The 16,781-nt window shown below is 31.0% G+C and overlaps 1 protein-coding gene across 1 annotated transcript; it reads right to left on the bottom strand.

The window, feature by feature from the left end:
• Positions 1-512: 512 nt before the first annotated feature.
• Positions 513-16,686, bottom strand: LOTGIDRAFT_232269 (hypothetical protein; the record flags this gene model as incomplete). The annotated part of the gene is made up of 13 exons (XM_009056330.1): positions 16,524-16,686; positions 15,965-16,031; positions 15,159-15,299; positions 13,905-14,018; positions 13,014-13,144; positions 12,167-12,389; positions 10,422-10,561; positions 9,718-9,864; positions 9,484-9,603; positions 9,328-9,369; positions 9,172-9,213; positions 8,751-8,890; positions 513-579 (listed from the first exon to the last, which is right to left on the bottom strand). The coding sequence occupies exons 1-13, from the start codon at positions 16,605-16,607 to the stop codon at positions 513-515; spliced, it is 1,458 nt and encodes a 485-aa protein (XP_009054578.1). The 5' UTR covers positions 16,608-16,686.
• Positions 16,687-16,781: the final 95 nt, after the last annotated feature.

Genomic DNA, 16,781 nt, shown 5'->3' with positions numbered 1-16,781 from the left:
CATGATAATGAAAATGCTAATACTTAAATATGAATAGAAAGTACAGATGTTCAAATGACTTGGAAAAATACAAGTTTGTCTCACATGTCCATAATTAATTCATAATTAGCTAAATTAGAAGAGAATTACCAGCAGAATTCCAATGATCAAGAAAGGTCAAAAAGAATTTTTTTGTTTATCCAGACTGTACATACATTGACATTTATGATTGGTTAAACTCTTAATTATATTCAATAAGAACATGATATGATTAAGAATACAAGATAATTCATTAGAAACACCAATTAATCAGTTTGCTATTGGCTATTATGAGTAAATGGTACCAAGCTCTAATTACCAAATCTTCTGCGAGTGTGAACAGCCACCACTTTGACTCTTTGAGGACCCTTTTCAACACTTTTTCATTGGAGGGCTAACTATGACTTCTGTTTAAAATAGGCCATATACGGCACTCAGTATGCTGGTGTGTATAACTATTTTCATTTGGGACAAGAACCTTAAAACGAATGCCATTAAGTCTGAACCCAATCAGCAGTCTGATATGAATGCTGACCTAATCCAGCTTTCAAGTCTGAATATCTGAAAATACCATATTATGATATTATAGAACTGAAAAAGGGAAAATTTGGTTAGATTTGTGAACCCAATCAGCAGTCTGATATGAATGCTGACCTAATCCAGCTTTCAAATCTGAATATCTGAAAATACCATATTATGATATTATAGAACTGAAAAAGGGAAAATTTGGTTAGATTTGTGAATCCAATCAGCAGTCTGATATGAATGCTGACCTAATCCAGCTTTCAAATCGGTAATATTATCTGAAAATACCATATTATGATATTATAGAACTGAAAAAGGGAAAATTTGGTTAGATTTGTGAACCCAATCAGCAGTCTGATATGAATGCTGACCTAATCCAGCTTTCAAATCTGAATATCTGAAAATACCATATTATGATATTATAGAACTGAAAAAGGGAAAATTTGGTTAGATTTGTGAACCCAATCAGCAGTCTGATATGAATGCTGACCTAATTCAGCTTTCAAATCAGTAATATTATCTGAAAATACCATATTATGATATTATAGAGCTGAAAAAGGGAAAATTTGGTTAGATTTGTGAATCCAATCAGCAGTCTGATATGAATGCTGACCTAATCCAGCTTTCAAATCGGTAATATTATCTGAAAATACCATATTATGATATTATAGAGCTGAAAAAGGGAAAATTTGGTTAGATTTGTGAATCCAATCAGCAGTCTGATATGAATGCTGACCTAATCCAGCTTTCAAATCGGTAATATTATCTGAAAATACCATATTATGATATTATAGAGCTGAAAAAGGGAAAATTTTGTTGGATTTCCTAGACATGAATTAAAAACGTAACATATAAATATACTGCCTTACAAATGACCCTATTAAGACTTCTATGTCATGTATTCATTTAATGACTAGTATTATTAATCCTATATAATATGTTTATAATGACTGTATGTATATAATTTACCTTGTATATATATAATATATTATACAGTATACACATACTGTAATTCTAAAGAAATCAAAATATTGTTATATAATACATAATTTATCTATACTTCAGGGAAATGAAATAAAGTTTTATGGCCCACTTAAGTTTCAGTTAAAGAAGAAGGACATTGAAGTGTGCATTATGAAAAATTTTGTTCGAAGATGACAGCATTAGCAAACCCTTTTTCCATTTCTATATATAATGTGTACAGTCTATATCACATGGCTCTCAGTTCATTGTCCCATTCAAATGATTAAACACTTTTTCATGTCAGCTCCTCAGACAGGCATCACTGACAGGGGGGAAACTGGATTGAAACATCTGAAGGTATTATCTCGACCAATGCTAGTATGGAACACTGAATCTGAAGGTTAGCGAGCAAGCATCGGTCCAATTCTCGATCAGTGTGTGATAGACCGATGACCTTGCAGAAGTCATCTTCACTCATAATTCCAGTCAACACAGCTGTAAATGGGTACCGATAATCTAGGAAAGATCAATGCCAAGAGGTTTGGCCAAGGACCAGCTGATAGAAAGGATCCTTAGCTGTGAACCTAAGTTGTTATCCTTGTAAAAAAAAATTGTTTCTTTGTTTCTTTTTTTTCAAACTGACTGAGCTATTACAGCTCAAAAGGGGTAACGCAATCAATCAAGGATCCTTAAGTGGTAAAAAAGAAATGATTGAAAACCTCTTATTTTTTTGGTTATGTTAATAGTTTCTGTTTCAGTTTTAATATACTTTAATAAAACACCAGTCAGACAAGACTGGCAAATAAACAACCCTGATATTATTTGCATCCATAAATAATTGATGAATGTGATTTTGGGTACAATAAACCTACTAGGGTATGTTAGTAATGTGTAATGTTAACATAAGTGACTAGTAAAATAACTAACTATGTGACATGTCAAGTGCTAGAAGATTAACAATCTTGTATTGTTGATTTAAAAGATTAACATTGATTATATATTTAAACGTAATGTTTAAACTCATTTATTTCCCTTTCACATTTTAAACTTTAAATCTCAGTTTTAACCAATCTAGTTTAACTCTGAAAGGGATGCAGATAATTTAATTTAAGCTCTATTAATGGGGCAGTCTGATTTTATAAGTAGGTGCCCAAATCAATGAAGATTATAGATCAAATTCTATAGAAAGCTGTCACTAAGCTTAGCTAAAACTTTTAACCAAAAAATATTTGCTGTTAATTTAAGAACATTACAACCATTTGAATGGTCCATAAACTTTTTCAAATTGTTATCTGTTATTCTTTACAACATTTTTAATATTAAGAATTTACTGCACCTTTAACTAGTAAAGCAATTAATTACATGGCTATATTTTTGTATACTTTAATTTTGTTTGTATGGTTTTTTAATTCAGGTTTTACCAAAACATTCAAAAATGGTGACCCGTATAACCTAGCCATACAGGAACATGGTGAAAGTAAATTTATATAGTGAATCAGAAAATCTCCATTAAAATAACTTCCTCACAACCTATACAAATTTTATACTGTTACACCTTTTAATGTTTCTACCAAGACAACTGTGATAATACACTGTACTAAATATATCATCAATTTAAGAAGGAAAAGTGTCACAAAAATATAGATTTATCAAACTTAGTGTTTGATGAGGTCACTAATCGTGGAGGCCTTATGTGATACAAGCATATTTCATCAGTGTCCCTGATTATTATGATCTTTTTTAGAAAGCCTCTTTCAATTCCTTACATTTTCACATTTCTAGTTTGGCTTGCTGTTCTCTATATACAACTACTTACAAATTATACATGTATAGGATTTTTGAATTATCTGCTACTTGATATTCAAAACTGATTTCAGAACAAAATTCACCGCAGCTTTTAAATACATGATATATAAATCAAATCAGTATCGATTTATAAAGCTCAGAAAATGAAATGAAATGAATGGAGTTTTACGTCCTACTTTTCTGCACCATGTGGGCTAATGAAGACAGGCAACTCCATGCAGGGTGCAATGAGGGAAATTTTGCCAGGACAGCAGCATTAGCCTGTTCTTTTTCGATTTCCAACTGTCCTTAACGTACACAGCCTGTAGCACACGGGGCCTCGGTTTATTGTCTCATCTGAACAACTAGACACTTTTTCCATGTCTTATCTGCATCACTGACAGGGGGGAACCAGGTTGAAAAATCTGAAGGTATTTATAAAGCTCAGAGGGAATATAATAACTTATAATAACATAACAAGGTATATGAACTTTTTAAAGGGTCAAAAAACTTGAAAACCTATTCACAGAGTAGACTCAAGTGTTCCAGAAGGTTGAGCATATACTGTGTTGCTTACCACACCCACCAGAATAATAACTGTAGTGGAGAGAAAAATACACTAATTTATACATTTGACTACATCATGAAAATTGATATCAGCTAAATCACTTAGATATATAGTGATATGATAAAACACTACTGATATTAATATATCATTGTATAATAATGACCGGTCAATGTATTAATATTACATGTTTATCAAGGACATTAAAATAACATTAAATAACAATCTGTAGAAGCCAGACAATTCCTTAATTCAATAGTCTCTTCCAAAATATGGCACAATATGTTTGTAGCTTTGTTATTTACATGACGTCATTTGCTTTATTAATTCAAACAAATGGTGGTTGTGGGTTTTAATTTCAGCTGACGTCTGAAAGCACAGTGACCTTGAATAAGTCATCTTCACTCATAACTGCAGTCACCCAACTGATAATCTGGTAAAGATCAATGCCAAGAGGTTTGATCAAGGATCAGCTGGTAGAAAAGGTCACCTGTGAACCTAAATTGTAAAATATAATTGTTTTTCTTTCTTGTCAATCCAATAACAGGAAGAAGGTGAAAATACACCATCTTACATGATCCTAACACTTCTGACATGACAGGGACATGTTCTGTATGAATTCAGAGAGACAAGTCAAGAAATGACCAGTTCAAAATCAGAAATCATTTTCAAATTATGATACCTTTTATTCAACATCAAACAATGTTAAGTTTACCACCTTAATCTCTTGCACTCAAAAAAAGAGAAAATTTACTGCAATTGCCCTTAAACCATATTGATAAAAGTAACTTATCTGGCCACTAAACAAGTTAGCTATTAATACTTGTACAAGCTATGGTAGCAGTTCTCAAGGACATTGTCAAGATCAAAAGGAAATGATACATGTGTAAGTGTATGATAACTCATGAAATTTAAAGATATTGATTATGAAGTAGTCATATATAACCTTATATTTGTATGTAATATCAATTTGACTGTTATTTAAATGTGCTGTTAACCAGTTTTGTAGCTTTTTAAATGTGTATTAGGGCCATTGATGGCTTCAAGTTGCAATAATCCATTTTTCTGTCAAATGTCTGTGGTTCTTGTAATTATAGAAATACTTGACTGTATATGACATCACTATTGAAAATTCTGGTTATCTCGCGGCTTTTACAATATCTACATCAGTTCTAGTGAAATTGCAAGAATCACAGATGTCTGATTGAAAATTGGAAAGGTGAATATTGATGCTATCAGTGTCTCCGATACACATGAAAAATTTAGAAAACCTTTTCACAATCCTTTTAAAAGTTTTTATAGACATGTTATATTACTGCAAAGCTGAGATTAAGAGATATGACCCTAGAAACATCAATATTTTAAGATAAGAATTTAAGTTATTGAGGATCACAACCTCTTGGCCTTGATTTTGTTCAGATTATCTGCATGAGATATCAGAGAGAAATATATCATTTATTTTTCTCAACAAAATGTGGGTTGAGAATATCTGTATTGAGGTGTGTGTGTATGTGGTTGTAGGGAGGGAGGAGTGGATAGTACAATTCTTTCTATACCGTCTCCCAGTAGAACTGCTTCAATTGATCATCTGTTAAAAGCGTTTGAATATAGCCCGTGGCCCAGACAAATAGCTTCCATTAAGAGCCTTTAGAGCCTGCGGATAGAGTCTGAGGATAGAGCCCGTGGATAGAGCCTGTGGAAAAGTACTATACTAGACTAGTGTTTAAATGCCAGTAGTTCGTTGAATAAAACAGTATTTATAGTAGTATATATTTAAATAAGAATAGTGAGTTGATATCAACCCACCCAGTTGACTATGATTCATTACATAAATATCCTGTCTTCTTAACACTCTTCTATTGTATATATATATATATATATATATATATATATATTACATCAGCCATATACTCTACTGCTTGTTAATGTACACTTCCTTATTTTGTATTAAGTCATTTATGAAGGAAATTTTAGGAAATTCTATAATGTATCCCTTAAGAAATTTCAAAATTATTAAACAATTGTATGAAACAGTATGACCTTATGGCATAATTGGAGTAGTAAGTTGGGCAAAAGTCCTATCAAAACCATAGTTAGAAGTTGTTTTACAATGGTTAAAATTAAGCTGTTTTCACTGTCTTAGTTTTTAATTACATGAAAACTTGTTGGTTTTACAATGTTCTGGGTCAAAATATAAAATTGTCCTTATGATGAAAAACATAAAATTTCACACATTTTTGTCTTTATAATTTTCTTTAAACATTTTCAATTTATAGTGATTCATGTTATGTTTTGAATTAAAGGGTTGTCAAGAGGTTTTCTAAATTTTTTATGTGTATTGGGGACACTGATAGCATCGATTTACACCATTCCACTTTTCAATCAGATGCAATTCCACTAAAAATAACGCGTTTTACTAGATGGGAGCTACCGGAAGAAACTATTAATATCTATGCAGTTCCTCTAGATATCGTAAAACGTCATAAAACGTGTTAATTTTTTGGGAATTGCAAGAACCACAGACGTCAGAATGAAAATTGGAATGGTGCAAATTGATGCTATTAGTATTCCTGATACCCTTAAAAAGTTTAGAAAAACTCTTGACAATCCCTTTAATACAATAATATATCTTCAAAATTTTCATTTAAAAAGAAGTTATGGACTTGCAATTTCATTTAAAAATCTAAAACCAGTCTATAAAGTCAAATACTTGTAATGAAGGACTTATTTTAATCAACTCTCTCTATCCCGAAATCTAACCTTGATAAGAAACTTGTTGAATATGAAGATGTTGACAAAGTAAAGATATCACTAAGATTATTTACTGTTCACTAACAATATTTGATAATATACTGTATAAGTATACTAAGTCAATAAGGGCCCTGGCTAAACACATCATAAATAACAAATGGGAGTATTTTATATAGGTCATCTGAATATTCTAGAAATAGGGGACACAGAGGTCAAAAAGTTTCAAAGTCATTTATTGGCAATAAATTTTGTGGTTTGTCTTCATGAGTATGTCTTTGTGGAGTATATTTGTTGATTTGCATATTTTCAATTACATACAACCTAAGAAATCCATGGGAATCAATTCACCAGAAATAAACAAGATTAAAAAGGCAATCATCAGTAAAATTGATCAAATGAATTATTAATAAGACCATGATCTTAAAGACTTAAGCTAGAAATCAATTTCCAACTAAAGATCACAAGTCAATTTCACCATCTTAAATGAAAATATTTCTTTCAAAAAAGAAAATCAAACTTTAGAACATACTCTTCTTACAGCCTTGCAAAACTAAGGCTATTTCAAAATAAATTTCCATTACTATTTACTAAAGCCTTCAATTTCTGGCAAGTTCAAAGAAGTTTCTTGGCAAATAATGAACAGGACTAAGAGAGTTATCTCCCATTTACCAAGTAAAATAATTGTGAGAGGTTTCAAAGTAACAGAAGCTCTTGTTTAGAATTCTGACAAGAAGAAGCTTGCCTTAAACAATAAATTTCACAAACTATGGATTTTGAAAAAAAATTTCTGAAGAAAGTAGTTGTACTCTTGTAGGTTGTAAAGGAATGTATAATTTGATTGTGATGAAGGATATTTAGACTGTTAGGTACAACTGTTTGCAATTGATCAATTCAGAAACTCTGCCTTTGTAATTCCTCGGTAAATACAGATGAAGATGATCTTCAAATGATTGATTGGGTAAGATTTACAATAGCTCTATCTTTCTAATGGATTATATCAAAACAATGCCAGCTGTAGGTAATACCCAATGTGTTATGGGTTTTGCTAACATATATAATTGCACATTTTTTTTAGGTTCAGTGACCTCAGGTTGGTCATTATATGGTAACGAAAAAATGTTATAATAAGGAATGCCAAGTCTGACTGTCTATTTCTACAGAAAATTTCCCTGATTGAAAATTAAAACTACCCATTACTAGTATATTTTACTTGTTACATTATCCTGTTAAAAGGGCGTTTTCGTTGTAGATCTTTTTTCAGGTATTTTTGATAATGAAGGTTTTTTTGTACTGTAACTTTAAATTCATTGAATACACTAAGGTTTCTGTAGATGAAGAATAAATTATATTAGCTATAAAACACAGATATCATCCTGGAATTCCCAATAACACTTTAAGAATTTGTTATGTATATGAGAAAAGTATGGAGGTCAATCGCATTCAGAATTAGATGCTATGTACTTATGTCTAATACATACGACACGATACATCTGTGCAATGTTCAAAAACAAAATACCTCTTTTACTTATGTCATAATACGTCTAATTCATAATGCAAATGTTAAATTACATAAAACCACCGACACAATACCTAAAATGATACGTGCAATGTCCATTTTTGTCCAAATTATAGACAAAAATCAATGATAAACAAGGTTTCTAATTATACAGTTGAATAATGATGTAAAATAAATTAGTGGTCAGTGTCCATCACAGAGTTCCGTGGGGAGAAGTTATTGTGTATAATTTAATATTGCTGATAGGCTCCGCCCACAAGTCACAAAAAGATAATGCAGTCGAGATAAAACACGTTCGCTAATGCAATGTAGGAGATACTAAGACGAAGATGTAATGTAACTAGTGCAATGTAAAAGACGCAAAGACAATTATGCTTTGTTCAATGTACAATGTCGAAAGTGAAAGGACATTGCACGTATCATTTTAGGTATTGTGTTGGTGGTTTTATGTAATTTAACATTTGCATTATGAATTAGACGTATTATGACATAAGTAAAAGAGGTATTTTGTCTTTGAACATTGCACAGATGTATCGTGTCATATGTATTAGACATAAGTACATAGCATCTAATTCTGAATGCGATTGACCTCCAAGAAAACGACCGTGTTGTCTAAATTTGACTGACCTTTTTAACTGTAAACATCTGTGTGCCAGTGTATATATGGCTTGAGGTAATGATATACTAGGTTTCTCTATAAAATATGATAACTGTAGTGGATTAGTGCTATCTTGTTTTCTGTGATGTCCTTCTGAATCTTCTAGAGCCTATAATTATAGAGATCAGCCATCAACCAGCTTTATAAAAGAAGATTATATCCTAATACGCCCACTTCAGAATGTGGTTGGTTAAACGTGAAATTTTCTCACTTGATCCTATTTTTTTGTCATATAAATACATATTAAGTTTTCTCTAGATTATTAATCAGAAAAGCTCGAATATGAACTTGAGCTTCATTTTAGGTTCATGTATACACATATCAATTTAATGTTTCTATTTGTTGATCATATAGCTGTAATTGTTGATATTGTAATGATAAAAAACTTACTATAATGATAAAGTTTAATGTTTCTAATTGTTGATCATATAGCTGTAATTGTTGATATTGTAATGATAAAAAACTTACTATAATGATAAAGTTTCATGTTTCTAATTGTTGATCATATAGCTGTAATTGTTGATATTGTAATGATAAAAAACTTACTATAATGATAAAGTTTAATGTTTCTAATTGTTGATCATATAGCTGTAATTGTTGATATTGTAATGATAAAAAACTTACTATAATGATAAAGTTTCATGTTTCTAATTGTTGATCATATAGCTGTAATTGTTGATATTGTAATGATAAAAAACTTACTATAATGATAAAGTTTAATGTTTCTATTTGTTGATCATATAGCTGTAATTGTTGATATTGTAATGATAAAAAACTTACTATAATGATAAAGTTTAATGTTTCTAATTGTTGATCATATAGCTGTAATTGTTGATATTGTAATGATAAAAAACTTACTATAATGATAAAGTTTCATGTTTCTAATTGTTGATCATATAGCTGTAATTGTTGATATTGTAATGATAAAAAACTTACTATAATGATAAAGTTTAATGTTTCTAATTGTTGATCATATAGCTGTAATTGTTGATATTGTAATGATATATTATACAATGCTATCAAATTTGAGAAATCTTCCTGTAAAGCCTCTCGATGACTTTCAATGGCTGAATGATTCTTTGCCTGAAATCATAAATTACATCAAATTTAACTATTATAAAAGAAAGTAGACAATATTAAAGGAGAAGGTTAAATACTCAGATAAATTTTGAATGCACCTTATACAATTATAGGCTGTAAAGATTTTGTTAAGAATTCCAATACACGACTAAATGCAAGTCCAGTCTTTAAGTATCATAGGAAAATTAATGAATTATTGACAAATAAATGAATACACAGAAAAGTCTTCGGCCATTGCTATTATCCATTTTTTAAAAACAAAATTGGACTAAGCATTTAAAAAATTCCACTCAGGAATATATGATGCTTCTGTATGTACATGATACAAAGTCTGTAAATCAGCTTGCATATTATTCCACCTTCTTTGATTTTAAGGCATTTTTTATGTCCATGAGAGCAAGATTGTTATTTCAAAAAAGAGCCAAATTAATATTTCAAAATATAATTATTATAAGAAACATAAGGCATAATAACATTGTAAGTGCAGAATAAGAAACTTTTTAAATTTTTCATGTATAGTGACAGGATTTACATTTATTTCATCAATGATTGTACCTTACCTGTTTTGACTGAGCTAATCCTAACAAGTTTAATAAATAAGATTTGATGGAGTATAATATATTTGGTTTATCTATATACAATAGTTTCTGACATATTGCTATCACTTCTTTATAGTTTTTCTTGTCATATAAAACCAATGCTGAAATAATTACATGTATAACAAATTAGCTTCAATTTTTGAATGGAATTTCACTACATCAATGACTTTTGGGCCTTTTTTAAATTTCAAAAATATTGCTCTGAAGATAAACTTAGAAGATGAAGATGAAAAAATGTTGTTTGAATTAAACCAATTTCTAATAATGGAATAAATTTGGTTATATCAAGGTTTAAGGTTAAATCCTGTCAAATATTCATATTGATCTACAGTACAGTGGTGTAACCTATTTTCGTGGATATAAGGATTCAACACCAAATTTCGTCAAAGTTAAAAAAACGAATTTTTTTTTTATGTCTTAGATGTTTCCTCAGATATTCTACAAAATAATTAAATTTGGTTTATTTCGATTTTCTTTATGAATCCTTCACTTTAACCTATATTTCATGAGCAACCAACTCGGCAACGGCGGCAGAATGCGTCACCTATTTTCGTGTACAATGTTTGATCTATAAATAAGTTTAGAAAAACCGGGTGGTATAATTAACTTCTCTTAGTATTTATCTTTAATATCAATTTATTATAACTAGTGACAATTCCTTCAAAGAACCACGATTTAAAAAAAAATAGTGACTGACAAAATAAAATACGTAGCCTGATTTATTGCTAAAAGTCACTGAAATAACATAAGAATATGGTCCACTTTATGTTCCATAGAAATTTTCTGCTGACACGGAATCTGCTAGTTGATCACGTGACTTCATTGTTGGACTACATTCTAGCAGACGACACTGATTACCGCTTGGGATTATAAGAAAATTCGGCCGATAAAAAATGGTGACGTTTGGTAATAAGTGATATCTGCCATTTTGTATTTGTCAAAGTATACATTAATACATTTTACCTTGCTTGAAACTACTGAATTCATTCTACAAGCTGATATTGTAGAGATAACCCATGTTTATCAAAACAAACTAATGTGGAGGTTGCGCAAGGTCGCTCATGTAAATTATTAATCATTTCCGAAAATCCACGAATAATAGGTTTCCACGAAATTAGGTTACTTGACTGTATATCAGTATATCAGATTTAAGTTAATATTTTTTAAGTAAACTGCAATATCAACTTCAAAATAGTACTGATGTATTAGGATGTTGCTTAGAATTGTAAGACTTGTAGGTTAACAATTTAAATAAGCACACTTCTCCACCAAAATTTTCAAATAAAAATATACCTGATTTTGGTTACAAAAAATTGCTCTCTGCGCATATCATTTTAAGGTGTCAATATGTATCTATGTATAATTTCGATCAGTGCAAATTTATTCAAGGACCATGATTAATATTTTGTATTTAATTACATTAAAATAATCAACAGATTTTGATATGATGTCGAAAGCAATGAAGACAGCAGTAAAGATAGATATGAAATGAAATGAATGGAGTTTTACGTCCTACTTTTCTGCACCATGTAGGCTAATGAAGACAGGCAACGCCATGCAGGGTACAACGAGGGAAATTTTGCCAGGACAGCGATATTAGTCTGCTGTTTTTCAAGGATTCCAACTGTTGAGGGATCTTTAACGTGCAACGTTTAACTCACTGAGCCACCACGGCTCCAAAGATGATATGAAACTAGAACTATTACCTCTGAGTAATGTAGAATATGGTATCCATGGCTGATAGTCTATATTTGACAAACATTCCTGACACCTTGTACCTTCATTGTTTTTGAAATACACTAGACCAGACACATAGTTTAATACATCAGATAGTTTGATGAAAATATCAATGGACAAACAGTTCTTATCAAGTTTAAGAACTTCAATAGGTAACAATGTAAAAATCTGTTCATCTCTCGGTGCTGGTATCTACAAGATATCATTAATTACAAATTGTAAAACTAAATTTATGAAATTGTGTTTTAATTACATTCTTCGCCATTATTAGAATCAATCGTACCTTAATCTCAGAAACTGGAATTCAGATGAGCTAATCAGTAATAGTGTTCACAGCTCACCGTCGAAATTTTAGCCTTCTTCGTCATGTATCCATAATCATCTGTGATTGAAAAGTTACATTGACGTGCGAAAGTTTTGAATGAATTATACGATTTTCGTATAGTTCTGGTACGTCTAAGGACTATTTACATATATTCAATGCCCAAATAAAGCCCACAAAATGGAATACTATGGCCTTTTACAGAAGGAGGTACAAAATATTTTAAGTACAGACTGGTTGCACCCAGACCGAATCTTTTGAAAACTAACGGTAATATATATTTTCGATATTCAGGATCAAGGGCAATAACTCTGTTTTTAATTATGATACTAATCATTTTTTATAATAATATACAAACACGTCAATTCTTGTGAAACATAGTAAAAGGAATACGAAAAATTTAATATTCTGCAACAAGGTCAATATTCATTTTCATTTCTCTTTTTCTATTTTCTCCTTGATATATTCACAAATGCAAATTTCAATATACATACCTGTATATCTTGAATAGTCAATGTTTGTAGTAAATCTATTAATTGTTGAGTCAATGTAAATTGTTCATATAAAAGTGAAATATAACACCACTCAATTATAACTAATATCACATACTTATATATACCATGTACTGAAAAATATAATACCATTTCAAAATTACATATTAAAGGGATTGTAAAAAGGTTTTCTAAATTTTGTATGTGTATCGGGGACAATGGGAGCATCAATTTGCACCATTTTCAATCATACATCTGTGGTTCTCGCAATTCTACTAAAACAAAGTACTTTATGATGTCACCCCCACAAAGGTCTTATGTGATAGAAGCACATTTTGTCAGAAAAGTCAGAAAATACTTAATTTTAGTGGAATTGCAGGAACCACAGATGTCTGACTAAAAATTGTAATGGTGCAAATTGATGCTATCAGTGTCCCTGATATGCATACAAAATTTAGAAAACCTCTTTACAATCCCTTTAACTCAAAAATACAAATGAAATGCACCTGATTAGACTAAAGAAGACGGACAATATCATGCAGTATGCAATGAGGAGATTTTGACAAGAAAGCAGCATTATAAAAATACCTCAAACTAACAAATTCACATTTTTTCACCAGTTTATTCTCTTCCTGAAAATTGGGGACCCACAAATTGTACGTCTTGATGATAAGGTCTATAAAAGGTGTACAGACAATATTCGCTTATGCAGTCCTTAACCATTCTACATTATGGTAGCGTCTTGAAATGGCCAGTTATCAATGTATTTTTCACAGATACTTATGGATAAACATAAGAGGCTAACATTTCTACAATAAACTGTGAACACTATTACTGAATAGCTTAGCTGAAACATTTCTGTTTCTGAGACATGCATCAAAGATAGACACTTACTTCTGAGAATTTTCTCTTTCATTAAGACAGTAGAAAACAAACTGACTAATCTTATTGAGCATGTTACATCTGGTGTAAATAAGACAGCTGGATTATGATCCACAAAGGATAGCACTAAAATAAAACATATAATGCAGTTAAGTAGAAGAAGAATATAAAAAAGATAAACAAGTAGAGCTAATTAGGCTGCTTTATTGCTGAAAGTGTTATATGTCACAGACAAATCTGGCCCTACCAGTTCCTGTGACATAGGATAAGATCTACTAGTTTTAACTGAGTTTTGTTACCAAAAAAAAATCCGAAATAAACTTCACACCTGCCACAATTGTAATAGATTTACCAAATACAGTGGAGCCTAGTTTATCTGCACATTCCTGTTTCAGATATAATCATGCAGTTTAACAAAAATCTGGATAGTTGAAACATGCCATCCATAACTAGAGTTATATCCCTTCCTATTAGAAAACCTGTCAAACGTCTTATACACAACATGTGATACACACTATCATAGTAAAGTAATAATAATATCATTCTTAGAATTAGGATAAACATAAATTACTGTACTGTTTCATCGTAGCGATAATGTTTGATGTGTTCTGTAGCCATGATGGAATGCGGGTATGACTGAACAAAAGATAGCTTACACATGATCATTAAATTAACCACACATTCTCAAATAACGATTAAGTAAACACCGATCAACAGGGCATCATACTAATACCTATCCGAAAGCCACTTTCACTTATTTACAAACACAAACTTTGTAGGGGTAACGTTTGATGCGTTCCATATCAATAATAGAATCCAAGTATGACTGAACGAAAGATGACATTGAAGTTTAACTGAACGATAAATGGTATTCAGGTATGATTGAACGAAAGATAGCTTACACGTGATGATTAAATTAATTGCTTAATCTCATAATGAGGATTTATTAAACACCAATCACGTGACATCATAAATACCGCTAATCTGGAAGCCAGATAGAAGAACTCATAGTAACACGCGACCGGATGATGAATACTAATTACTATAGAATTTGATAATTGGTTCCCAATCACAGCCGTGCGGAACTGGAAACCAAAACAGCAGATTAATGGTTAATTTTACATAGTAAATATTCCGTTCCCGTTAAAAAGCGTGCGGATATCGGGGTTTCCAGATTATCGGCAACAACCGGATAAACCCAGCTCCACTGTATTGTAAATCAAAATCTATCAAGGTTTTAGTCAAAAAATGAGTAAAATCATTTACCTCTCTGTATACTTCGACTTATTGAGATATTATAGGAGACAATAGAACAATTAGATGGTTTATAACAAGAAACTTTACAACACAACAAATTATATAATATACACAATTCACTACACACAACTGGCTTGGATAAGGGCAGACCTGAAATAATGAGAGAGATAAAATATGATGATGAGAATCATAAACAGAAGTAGAGTCTACACATTAATAACTTGAGAAGGAAAAGTTGTACAGTTTAGTTCTATCTGACCTTCGTTTTTTGAACAATGACCAATGGATGCAGATATCACATATTAGCGGTAGCTTTAAAATATTAAATTAATGAATGGATTTTCACGTTCCACTTTTCTGCACCATGTGGGCTAATGAAGACGGGACTAATGCTGTATTTATTACCTCTGGGAAATAGGGAAATACGACTTCCGAGATGGTATATAGCATTCACTACTTCAAATTTTGCTTGGAAGTCGTGTTTTCTATGGAGAACTCAGGTACCCGTAGCTAGAATTATTTAGAGTTCATAACATATGACGTCATATGACGTATTAATGTTGGGCAACCAATCAGAATTATATAATGGACACCCGCGATATAATTATTATGCAAATAAAGTATATTTCTGTACTAATAGAATCAAGTGATAATTACAACTTCCTACTGGGAAACTTCCCAGAGGTAACAAATACAGCATAAATACTCAAGACCTTTGAAGATTAATGCGCCATTTTGGTACCATGTTTTAAGATATATTTCTATGGTCTATAAACCACTGTCCTATATTGGCAAAAAAAAACAAGAAAACTTACATCTGCAAGTATTTAGTAGCTTGGTAAAGTTTTTCACCACACCATCAGTTTCACTCTCAGCATGAAACTAATAAAAATAAAAATTAATCAAAAAATAAGTTGAATGAAGATGTCGTAGTCCTACTGGTTTTAAGAGTTAATATCAAATAACATGCATCTGAAAGTTCGGCTTCAAAAAATGAAAGAAAGGAGTAAGCTGAGTCATCATCAATTGATCAATTGAAATATAATCCTGATAACAATGTCATAGAGAATAAGGTTGTTAAAAGTTTATAGATATTTAAAAATAAATTGGAAATATAAAATTCAGAAAGTGATTTTCAGTTATAAATGTTGGTTGTTCCACTGACATTCTCATCATTTAAAAGTGAAATTTCTTGAAAAGTGTTTTTTTCATAAACAAATCATGTGTAAAAAGCAACCTAATATTTCTACATTCCATGACAGACACAATTCACATATTTCACATCAGAAATTACAGAAAGTGGTGAAAATGCCTAAATGAAATTTGGCAAAACCAGGACACCACAAATAAAAACATAAAATAGACAGAGGTTACCTCTTCAACTGAGTGTTTCTGTTGAAAGTCGACAATCAATCTATCATGTTCAGTGTCTAGTTTAGACAATTCAGACTTGACCATGACTTTTATATTGTGTTGTCACGTACGGAAAATAGAACTAATCATTCTTTCACAAATTTGTGTTTACCTCCATTATTCATTAAGACCGCTTGTATCAACACTGATTCTTGTCATTATTTACATGCGTACCAAAGTTACTAGTCAAATAAGGTTTGTTTGAAATTTGAGTGAAGC

Source organism: Lottia gigantea, assembly GCF_000327385.1.
Source record: "Lottia gigantea unplaced genomic scaffold LOTGIsca_27, whole genome shotgun sequence".
Taxonomy (NCBI): Eukaryota; Metazoa; Mollusca; class Gastropoda; family Lottiidae; genus Lottia; species Lottia gigantea.
The sequence above is the reverse complement of the archived record's forward strand: the minus strand, read 5'-3'. Positions and strand labels throughout refer to the sequence as shown.